Genomic DNA, 10,794 nt, shown 5'->3' on the forward strand with positions numbered 1-10,794 from the left:
GGCAGTGCTGCGAGGCACATGATACCGTGGGCTCCGGGCCAAGCGGAGGCTGGCCCCTTCCTCCTGAGGCTTAGCTTGGTGGTGGAGAAGCTGTCCACCATTCCTGTTCAGCGGGGCTGGATATCAGGGGCGGACGGAGGTGTCCGAGAGGAGGTGGGGGGGCCACACAGGCTCTTCCTCCTGACCACACTGCACCCAATCCCTCCGCTACCCTCCAGGGAGTCCTGCTTGTGTCTCCTGCACACCTACTTTAAAGGCACTACGCTCCCTCTGACCAGTCTCCCCAGCAGGTGAGCCTTTGAAACTTGAACAGAAGCCTGCCCCACCCACCCAGCTGGAGGCCTGGCCCTCAGCCTGTGCCCCCACGTCTCATGCCCGGCCTGCCTGGATGCTGGCCTGAGTAGCCAGGGGCCACCTGTCAGCACCTGGGTTGCACCCCCCTCCCCCACCGCCGAGCACCCAATGGCGAGTGCCCTTTGCCACCTCCTCGGAGTCTTGGCTCCCCCAAGGCAGCACCATTTTAGTAGCCAGGGGTCACCGGATATATTAGTCTCCCATGACTGCTGGAAAAAATAACCACACAGTGGCTTAAACCAACCTGCATTTATTCCCTAATGGTTCCAGGCCTCGGTGGGACTGCGGTCCTCCTGGGGGGTTCAGGGGAGGTCCAACTTCCTGGTCCCATTCAGCTTCGAGAGGCTGCCCACATCCCTGGGTTTATAGCCCTGCGTCATTCTGGCCTCTGCTTCTGTCTCTCCATTTTCTCAGACTCCGACCCTCCTGCTTCCTACTTGTAAGGACGTCGGCCTCAACAGCATGATCCAGGACTATCTCCCCATCTCAAAAGCCTGAATGTAATCGTGTCTGTAAAGTCCCTTGTGCCTCGTAAGGTCCCAGATTCACAGGCTCTGGGCATCAGGACGTGCACACCCGCGGGAGGCGTTATTCAGCTACCACGCCGGGGAATGCAGACCAGCCCGCCTGCACCCTGAAGCTCACTGTGCCTTCCTCAGTCTTCACTGAGGTCCACACAGGGTGCGGGAAACTGCTGAGCTTAGAAGAGCTGGTCCCAGCCCCAGCAACACTTCTCACTCAGGTCTTTGGGCCTGGGCCTCAGTTTCCCCACCTGTACATGACGGCACCACTTCTCCTACCCCTTTCCAGTTGCCTGGACTACGAGCACGGCAAGGACAATGGATGAGGGGGGTCCACGCAGTGGGTACGCAGCAGGAGTGCCTGGGATCGACATTGTCCCCGGGGTGACGTCGAGGCAGAAGAGCTGTCACCTGGTCACGTTCCCGCAGGGTCATCAGGTAGGTGTCTGTCCAGAGCTGGGCAGTCTGACTGCATCGCACGCACACTGCATTGCTGGCTCAGGGGAAGGGAGGGGACAGGAGGCTGCAGCCCAGAGGTCAGGTATGATCTCATCTGGTAATTTTCAGAATTAAAACTTCAATAGCTAGGCCGGGAAGGACCAGGGAGAGCGGGCGACTCATGCAAACAGGACAGGGCCCAAGGAGGTCACAGGGTAGAGAAACGTGAGCGGGGGAGACTGGGGAGCGCGGTGAGGCTCAGGCATCTGATGATGGCGCTGGGGAGGCTGGAGTCAAGCTGACTCACCAAGGTGGGTGTCAGGAGCCTGGGGTGGGGTCAGATGGGGACCGGCCTGGCCTGCCTGGGAGGGGCTGGCGGGAGGGCCAAGCTGGCCCCTCGGTGCCCCTGCCCCGGGGCGGGAGGCAGCAGGAGGGGCAGGCTGTCCAGGCCCCACACTGGGCCTGCTGTGCCCGGTGTTGGCGTCGCTCCTCCGGCCCGCAGGCGGCGGATCCCCACGCGCCCTCACGCTGGAGGAGCTAGGCTCTGGGATTCGGGGGTCGGCCGGGCGGTGGAGACGACACCCCCGCGGGTCCGGAATCGGGGGCACCAGAGACGCCCCGCCGCTCCCACCGAACCGAGGACCCTCCTCGTGGGAGGCCAGGGGCCGGGCGGACACGGCGCAGGCGCAGCGGCGGCCGGGCGGGGCGGTGACGTCACGACGGCGGGCGCCCGGCGCGGGGGCTGGCGCGTTCCGTTGCCAGGCAACGGGCGGGCGTGGGGACGACGGACGGCAGCCGCGCGCGCAGGCAGAGGCGGCGGAGCGGCCGAGGTGGGCTGCAGGCCGGACCCTCGCGGGGACCCAGGGCCCCGCGCCGCCCCCGCTCTCGGGGACTGCTGTGCTCCGGGACACGCCGCTGCGCTGGACCGGCCGCCCGGGCGCGTGCAGGAGGAAGCCGGGCCGCGGCTCCGGCCCCTGCCCCCGGGCGGCTTGTGTCGGTCCCACAGCGACCCTGGCCACACAGCAGGCCTCCCGCGCTGCCGAGGAGGCCCCGGCGGCCCCCGGCCGCCGCCCGGTGCAGCGCTGGGCAGCCCCGGCACGGCGGTGTGGGTGTCTCCCCGCGGCGTCTATGCGGGCCCGGCGGCGCCGAAATGCAGGGCCAGCGGCTGCGGGGGGCAGGGCCCGGTCACGCGCCCCCTGTCTGCGGGTCTCCGCGCGCGGGCAACGAGGGAGCGGGCGAGGTGTCCCTCTACCGGGCCTCTAGAGACAGCGGGGCCAGCCCGGCGCCCGGGAGGCGGAGAGGAGCCGGGGCGCAGTGCATGAGGAGCGCCCCCAGGACCTCCGGGGGCGGCGACGGCGTTTCCGCCTGCACGGTCAGCACTCCGGACCCTGGGGAGCACAGCAGCGCCTGGGGGGAGTTCGAAGGCTTTCAGGAATCTTCAGCCAAGTCTCCACACTTCTCCCAACCCTTTGAACTCCGGGACAGACACGCGGGACGCGGGCTGCAGAGCGCGGCCTCCACTCCAAAGGAGCGGGGTTCTGGCCAGCCTCAGCGGGGCAGGCCTTGGGCGGCCGGGACCCCCGGCACCTCCGCCTCCGAGGTATTTCTGCCAGTCCCCGTGTCCGCCGCCGTGTGGCACAGCGAGCCCTCTACACGCCGCCGGCCTCCAGCTTCAGTGGGCTGGCCAGACAGGAGGCCTGTTTCTCTCTTGGCCTTCATCCTTGGCTGGCTGGCCTCCTGACACAGGGAAGGAACGAGGCTGCAGAAGGGGACCGCGCCTGGGGGGACTCGGGAACTGGGCCGCTTTCTGTGCCCACCTGTCCGGGGTCGGGCACATCGGCCTCGACTTGCCTCCCCTCCTGAGGCCTCTACGAGCCCTGTGCCCACCGTCCCCTCCTTAGGCCTCCAGCATCCGACTGCCCTCAACCCGGCTGTGCTTTCCTGGCCTCAGGTCGGGCACTTGGGAGAGAGTTTTTTGTCTCAGCTGTCAGTCTGCCTGTTTAGACAGCATCACCAAGGGTCATTTGCAGTCTGTGTGACGATCGGGTGCTGGGGATGGCCCGGGGAGCCCAGGCCTCATCCCCTGGGCGCCCTGCTCTGCCCTTCCCGACCTGACCACCAGGTCTACCTTTTCTGTGACTGCCTCTCATGCGGCTTTTTCTTGTTTTCCTCTTCCGCCCCTGGCTTCTCTTCCTCTACGGTCTCTTCCCAAGGGCTAACCCTGGATTCCATGAGAACAGAGGGAGTAAGATGAAGAAGGGACCAGAGGAAAGGTTCCACTGGTTCTAGGGACGAGCTGTGTGTTTCCCGAGCAGCTGGGCTCTCCCCAGCCTCTGACGGGCCCCTTTGTGCACGGGGCCCGCTCTGCTCACCACTTGTGTTGGAAACAGGACTTGTGTTCCAGCGTGATTAATAGGTCAGGGAACAATCTGAGGATAGTGTGAGCTTTGCAGGAGACGCTAGGTGAATGCAGAAAACCACCCCACTGACCTCAATATATACACCGTGCACACGCACATCTCCAACAGCTCTCTGGGTTCCCGGCCCTGTCGGCTTGCACCCCCGCCCTCGCCCCCAGCCTCCCAGTGGGCACACCTGTCACTTCCTGCTGGACTTCAGACAGCCCTCATTTCAGGGCTTCACGCCCTGACCTTTCCAACCTCAGATCATCTCCCAGGAAATGCCACATTACTGTCGTGCGGGTAGATTTCCCAGCCAGTTAACATGCGGGAAACACATTGTTATGAGTGCCTCTTTCTCAGCTGTCTGACGAAGCTTGAGTGTTGTGCCCTAATCTCGCTGTCCCACACCCCATGGGAACAAGCGTGTCCTGTTTTGGTAACAGTAATGGTACAATCATTACACGTTTCATTTACGCCAAAATTATGTATTTGGTATAAGGTGATGTAATGTATTTTTTCTAGTCTTTTTTTTTGTTGTTGTTAATTTATTTTTTAGAGAGGGAACACGGAAGGGGCAGAGAGAGAGAATTCCAAGCAGACTCTGCACCATCAGTGTGGAGCCCGATGTGGGACTCGAACTCACGATCCGTGAGATCATGACCTGAGCTAAAGTCAGATACTTAACCGACTGAGCCCCCCGGGCACCCTGTAATGTATCTCTTCTAACGTCCATGTGTTTCTCTCTTCTTTTCAGCTCATTCTCAGCTATGAGGATGTTTTCAGGTTTGCTTTTCAGGAAGTACCAGTCCAGCAGGCAACTGAAGGTGTCTCCCCCTTAGGCCGCATCTTAGAAATGAGCAGTGAGGGAAAACCTGGCTGTGGACCTGGACACATACTGTGGTAATGAACTTAAATCGCAACTAACATTTATGCTTCTGGTTGACAAAGTGGACCTTTATCGGGAGCCCGTCTCTCCTGAAGTCCCCACAACCTTGGGGCCATGGGGCCCTCACGGACAGAGGGGCGTGTGGGTTGACGCTCTGGCCACGGTCCCTTCTCTCAGACCCACGTGTGGCCCCCTCCACCCCCATCAGCTCACCCGGGGCAAGGCGGGCCGGCGAGTGCCAGCTCCTGGTGCCTCCCTGCACATGCTGGGGGCGCGGAAAGGACGGGGGCCTGGGCCGTGAGCACAGGGGCCTCCTGGGTGACCTGACCGAATGGTCCTGGGCCCCCAAGAAAACAGCCCAGCGCCCTGGAGGGACGTTCCTGACAGCCTGTGTGCATCTGGTGCGGAGCGGGAGGCTGGCCGCCCTGGGGACCGGCTTCCTAAAGGAGTCACCATGCGGCTGTTTGCAGACGGCCGTTGCCTAAGACGCGCTTCCACTGGGACTGACAGAGGGACGAGGGCCGCTCAGTGGGTGGTGTGTCCCGGCGGGAAAGTTTGAGGTCCACTGGGCCAAGGCCACGGCAGGAGGTGAAGGTCGGCGGGAGCTGGCTCCCCTGGCCCCTCCATGCCTCTTTGTCAGAGAGGGAGCTCTGCAGACAGGCCACTCCTGGGGTCCAAGCCAGTGGCTGCCCCCCCGCCCCGGGGAAGCCCCCGCAGAGGCCTGGGGACAGAGGCCCAAAGCCCAGAGGGCTGTGACCACCATGGCCCAGAGGGCCGTACGCCCTGCGGACGTGGTGCTTCCCCGAGGTGTGGTCCGGGCCAGCAGGCAGGTAGAGGGGCCTCAGGTGGCAGCATGAGCCTCAGACACCTAGAGGGTGGGTGGTCCCGGGGGCCAGGTCTGGTGGGGCTGGGCCCGGTTGTGGGATGGAAGGCAGGGGGTACCTTGGGGTGTGCGAGCAAGAGGACTACTTGGGAATGATGTGGGCACTTGGTGTAACTGCCCCTGCTGTGGTTCTCCGTGGGCACACCTCCCCTTGCCTCGTGGGAGCTGGGCCAGCAACCGGGGACGGCACGTGGTTGAAGGGGGGGCTAGAAATCGTGCACGGCACGTGGTGGGGGGATGGCTCGTGACCGTGGACGGTGCATGAGAGACACCCAGGGGTTCGTCCTCTGAGCGTCGCTCTGCCCCTGGTTTTCGAGTGTCTCTGTGGCACCCAGTGCCGCTCGTGGTCCCCCAGCTGCTGAGGAACAAAACCAGAGGAGCACCGGGCTCTAGGAGCTTCCACCGCTTGGAGGAGACACTGAGTCGTGACGAGAAGTCAGAGCCAGGGGTGTGCTCTCAGGGGAGAAATAAAGTAGGAGAGGAGGGAAGGCGTGCCAGGTGTCCCCGGGGTAGCAGGTGTTGGCTGAATAAATGCCCGGTGACACGGCCTGGTGTTTCTTCAGGGGACACTCTGCTCTCAGGATTTTCAAAGGTCCACTGCCCCTCTTTTTCTCTGAAGACTTTCTCGTTACCTTTCAATTAATTTAATTAATGCATTTCTTTTCCAGTTCTGAGTCCAGGAGGCTCTGGGGAGCTCTTCAGAACACAGATAGCACATCCACTTCCCGATGGCTCTGGAGCGAGTCCCGGTGCCAGGAAAACTTGTTGCTTGTTCTCGGAATGGATGCTGCCCGGAAGGTGATGCGGGTGTAGCTGTGACTCCGGGGGTGCAGCCGGGCTCCGCAGCGACCTGGCAGGCCATCCTGAGGCCACGGCCGGGGGTAGGGGACCTTGTTGTCAGGAAACAGCAGGTGGGAGAGAAGACTCACTGGTTTCCAGCACGGTGGGGGGAGCGTGGAACGCAGGTAGGGAAGGGGAGAGATGGGTCAGTTCTTCGGCATTAGGCACCTGCCCTGCGCCAGGCTGATGGATGTCCCCGCGCGGCCCAGCCCTTGTCGCGCAGTGAGGAGGGGCTGTGGCAGAAGGCGATGACACACACAGCATGGTGGGGGGGGGCGGCAGGCGGGTTGAGGTGGGGGGCTCCCCTTGAGGAGGGGAGGGTGGAGGAGGGGGCTGGAGCTGCGGCCTGAGCGCAGCAGGCAGAGGTGTGAGGTTAGCCACCAGGTGGGGCCCTCGCACCTGAGCTGGGAGCCAGCAAAGCTGGAGCAGAGGGGTGGCAGGGGAGGGGCTGGCGACGCCTGGGCTGCAGCGGGAGGGCCGGCTGCGAGTGAGCCAAGACGCAAATCGCAGCAAGAGCAATCTTTTGGCAACAGAGTGGGCAGAGATGTCTTTCCGTTTTTACGTGTTATGAAAATGTTCAAACGTGGGAAACCTAAAAGGGGCTCGCAGGTCTCAGCGAAGACAGGGCCTTGGGACCGGAGGCTGCCCTGGCCGAGGGGCCTCGTGGGGCCGGCCAGGAGGGAAGCGAGGGGCCCCGAGGCCACCCTGGCGCTGTGTTCGTGCGAGGAAAGCGGCCAGGAAGCCGGGGAAGGGGGCGGCCTCCTGAACCGGAGGCTCCGAGGTGGGACAGCTCCAGGGCTGGGGGCTCACCCTGGAGGTGGCGAAAGACTTGACTTGAGGAGGTGGAGGGGCCCTGCAGTCCTGGAGGGACAGGGTGGCCCTGGGCCGGGTGCCAGCAGGATGGGGACCAAGTCACCATGTCGCAGTATTCCAGTGCACTGTGCCAGAGGGCTCTGAGTTACCAAAGAGAAAGAGCAAAGTAGCCTTTTAGCTTCCTTCTCACTGGCTGACACTGGTTTGTCTCACTAGAACCTTTCTGGAGACCTGGGTCACATTCTGGAATGTTCCGACCTCCAAGAGCCTGAAGAACTAGGTGTGCGCACCGTCTGTGCGCAGCCCTGCAGGGCCCTGGTCCACACTCAGGTGAGCCGCCCCTGGACAGGCCGTGGGCCGTGCTGGCCTCGTGGGTGTGTGTTGGCACTTCCCGCCTAAGTGCCGCGGGCTTAGAGAAAGTCGCGTTCCCACAGTCTGGGCAGGTGTGGCCGGTGGGGGCAGGTCTCCCAGGGGAACTGGAGGGCGGCGGGTGGCCGCAGGCAAACCACAGGACGGCCAGGCTCCACTGGGCAGTGGGTTGGGGGGGGGGGGGCGCGGCCAAGCGGGCGGCGGGGGCGGGGCTAAGCCTTTCCTGGGAGCGAGGGCGCCTCTGCTCTCCTCCGGTACCAGGAGCTGGGGCACCGGTGGGGTCGGCTCGGCAGGCCCCCGGCCCCAGGCGGGCAGCGGCACACGGGGGACAGTGCGTGCTGGGGAGGGCCGGGCTGCTGCGCGGACGCTGGGAGGGCAGGATGGAGTGCGGGAGAGGGCCCTGTCGCCTGGTCGCATGGGCCATCTGCAGCAACGCCCAAGCACGCTGGTCGACCTGCTCTTTGGAAAATGCCACAGGGCAGGAGGCAGGGACCATCTTACAGCAGGAAGACATAGAAGCTTCCGCAGCGGCACCACTCACAGTAGCCCACACGTCCGCAGCAGGTGCAGGGGGAGGTTCACAGACGCTGCGGGAAACGGGCGGGAAGGGCCCGACACACACCACAAGGGCCTTGTGACCCCTTGTAGGAAACGGGCCCACGGCTGCTTGGGGGGGGGGGGGGGCCACGGGCTGGGGTCGTAGAATCACTCGGGTCGAGGAGGCCCCATGTGGCCCTGGCCCCGGCGCACAGCCTGGCCGTCTTCCCGGCGTGGTGCCCCATTTGCTCTGCGGGAAGCCAGGGAGCTGTCGGCGGTGTCCCGTGCGCGTTCACGTTGACCTCATGAGGACAGGAGAGAAAGCCCCGCGGGGCGGGGCGCAGCAGGCCGGCCCCGGGGACAGCGGGTCCACTGGCCCTTCCACACCCTGACGGTGCCCCTCCTCCCACGCCAGCTCTCGGGGCCCTCCGGCGGCAGACAGGGGAGCCTGACCGCGTGGAGCCTCTTTCTGAAGACCCCCTTACGCAGCAGCGGCCAGTACATCCCAGTTCCACGGAAAAAGAAGATTTTCAGTCCACGTAACCTAAAAATGACCTTGTTTAATAGTAACGTTTGCTAAGACGGGAGTCCTTGGTATTTTTATGAGAAAGTTTACATTTTCTTACTGGCTCAGTTTGCTACTGGAAACCAGAACTATTTTGTGGGGGAGTTTCTCAAACCCCAAGTCGGTTTCCTGGGATCCCTGTGCAAACCACTCCCGCGCCTACTGGCGCACGCTGGGGTCTGACCGCTTTAGGAGTATGTCCTTCTGCAGAGCTGTCCCCAACGGGAAGGAGGCGCCCTGCGCCCCCCAGGAGCTCCGCCCCGGCCTCACATGAACCCGGGTGGCACTTGGGGTCCGCTGCCTGGTGAGGGACCCCAGGTCTGGCTGCCGGCATAGCACTGCGGGGGGCGCACCGGGCTGGCCTGGCTCTCGGTGGGGGGTGTCACCAGGAGACAGCCGTCCCGGCGCCCAGGAAGCCCTGAGTGTGTTTCGGGCGCACCTTGGGCAGGGCCCACGCGGCAGGAAAGCCAAGCCGTGGTCTCCCCAGAGCCCCGTGAGTGCTCACCTGGGCCACTGCCATCCAGCGGCCTCTCTCTGCGTCGGCCCTGCTCTCCAACCCCGAGCAAGCGAGCGTTCTCTGGTTCTGGCGGAGGCACTGAGTTTTGTAAAATTTTATTAAATAAAATGGCCTGGATAAGCCCATGTTCTCGCTGATTCATCTGCTGTGTGGGTCTGTTGCCAGACTCCTGTCATCTCAGCCTGTGCCTGCCCGGAAGCCCCGGCCCCGTCCCTCTGCAGAGGCCTGGGGACCCCAGGCTGGCAGAGAAGACCTTTCTGTCCCTCCAAGGCCACACTTGTGGCCGGGAGACCACAACAGGGGGCTGGCCTCAGATGCCAGCTCCGTCAACCCAGGTGTCAGACCCAAAGAGTGACGCTGTGGGGACACACTGACCGGCAGATGTCACCTGTCACGGGGAGGACCAGCACAGTGGGTCCTTGGCCACCCTCCGCCAGACTGCATGTGGTTTTGAGGTTCATGTTAAGGGGTAACAGTTTTGTTTCTTTTTAGTGCCATATGTCTGGGAATCTGCCCTGATTTTTTATTTTCAGCCAGAAAAAGGCACAAGTGTTCTCACACTGCTTTCACCAAAGGGCAGAACCACCTTGGGGCCTCCTGGGGCCCTGCCGTCATCTCCGGCCTCTGGTTAAAGTCAGACCTGAAGCTAAAATAGGCCATTCTGTGTCCTGCCTCCTGCCACCCAGAGTCCCTCTCAGACGCGGGCACTGAACCCCCCATGGCTGCCCCCCGCCCCGCTGCCAGTAAGCCAGCGCCTCACAGACCTCAGAAAAGTGACCGCCCCTGGGCCCCAGCCAGCCCAGCGTCCGGCTCCCTGAGCCAGAGGGAGGGCTGTCCCTGTCCCTCAGTCCACGTGCAAGCAGACACCAAGTTTGGCTCTGGTTCCCTGTCCTGATGTCTGGCCAGTCTGCTCAAGCTGGGGGCCTAGTGAACCGGGAGGGTCAGTGCGGACCGGTCCCCTGACTCAGGGACACCCATCCCAAGAGGCTGCCACTGTCACCCTGACCAGAACACGCCCCGTTAGCTACACAGGGTTCAAAATAATCACAGAGCCGAGGACACACAGGAGCCTACGTTAATTAAATTCAGTGCCCCCAGGGGCGGGGCAGGACCCTGGGGTGGCTGACCCGGCCTGCTGGCGGAGTCTGGGGTCTCGAGGGCCAGCACCCAGTAGGTCTGCGGCTCTCAGCCCTCGCGGAGGGCTTGCAATGGTAAGAGTGGGTGTAAGGGGGGGACAGCCTGCAGAAAACCCCCAAGTAGAAGCCAGCCTCTCAGAAGTGGGGGCCGGAAACCGAGAGACCCCTCTGGGAGGAGTGGCGGGGCCGGGCCCTTGCCCTGGGCGAGGGTGGTCCACCAGGGCCAGGAAGAGCAGCAGGGTGGATGGACCTGGGACGGGGGCAGAGGGAGCCTCCGGTGATCTGAGGTCATGGCGGCCCGGCTCGGAAACAGGCTGACGGCCAGCGCCTCACCAGTGCTGCCCTGTTGCCACCTCGAGGCCCGGGCGACACTCACCGAGCTGCCACGGGGCCCAGACCCAGCCGAACGGCGGGTGAGGAGGACACGCCCCGCCAGGAACCTGTCCGGCTAACTGTGAGACATTCCAGTCTCTGCTCCCCTCATCCAAACGCCCGGCACTTGGGAAAACCTCACAAGACGATCCAAATGCAAC

The 10,794-nt window shown here is 63.5% G+C and overlaps 1 protein-coding gene across 2 annotated transcripts; it reads left to right on the top strand.

Annotated features, from left to right (window-relative positions):
* Positions 1-1,632: 1,632 nt before the first annotated feature.
* CLBA1 (clathrin binding box of aftiphilin containing 1) lies at positions 1,633-9,262 on the top strand. Of its 2 annotated transcripts, none has more exons than XM_053889901.1 (5): positions 1,633-2,143; positions 4,470-4,615; positions 6,153-6,282; positions 7,354-7,462; positions 8,454-9,262. In XM_053889901.1, the coding sequence occupies exons 1-5, from the start codon at positions 1,655-1,657 to the stop codon at positions 8,621-8,623; spliced, it is 1,044 nt and encodes a 347-aa protein (XP_053745876.1). In that variant the 5' UTR covers positions 1,633-1,654; the 3' UTR covers positions 8,624-9,262. The 2 variants fall into 2 exon arrangements, with proteins under 2 accessions (XP_053745876.1, XP_053745877.1); XM_053889902.1 differs by lacking the exon at positions 1,633-2,143 and adding an exon at positions 2,150-2,913.
* The last annotated feature ends 1,532 nt before the right edge of the window (positions 9,263-10,794 follow it).

This window comes from Panthera pardus, unplaced genomic scaffold, assembly GCF_024362965.1.
Source record: "Panthera pardus isolate Hobbes unplaced genomic scaffold, ASM2436296v1 HiC_scaffold_24, whole genome shotgun sequence".
Taxonomy (NCBI): domain Eukaryota; kingdom Metazoa; phylum Chordata; class Mammalia; order Carnivora; family Felidae; genus Panthera; species Panthera pardus.

Coding starts and splice junctions, on each gene's coding strand:
- CLBA1 (XM_053889901.1), top strand. CDS start 1,655: ATGGGGACCGGCCTGGCCTGCCTGGGAGGGGCTGGCGGGAGGGCCAAG. Junction 2,144..4,469: donor GAGGCGGCGGAGCGGCCGAG/GTGGGCTGCAGG, acceptor TCTTCTTTTCAG/CTCATTCTCAGCTATGAGGA. Junction 6,283..7,353: donor GAATGGATGCTGCCCGGAAG/GTGATGCGGGTG, acceptor TTGTCTCACTAG/AACCTTTCTGGAGACCTGGG.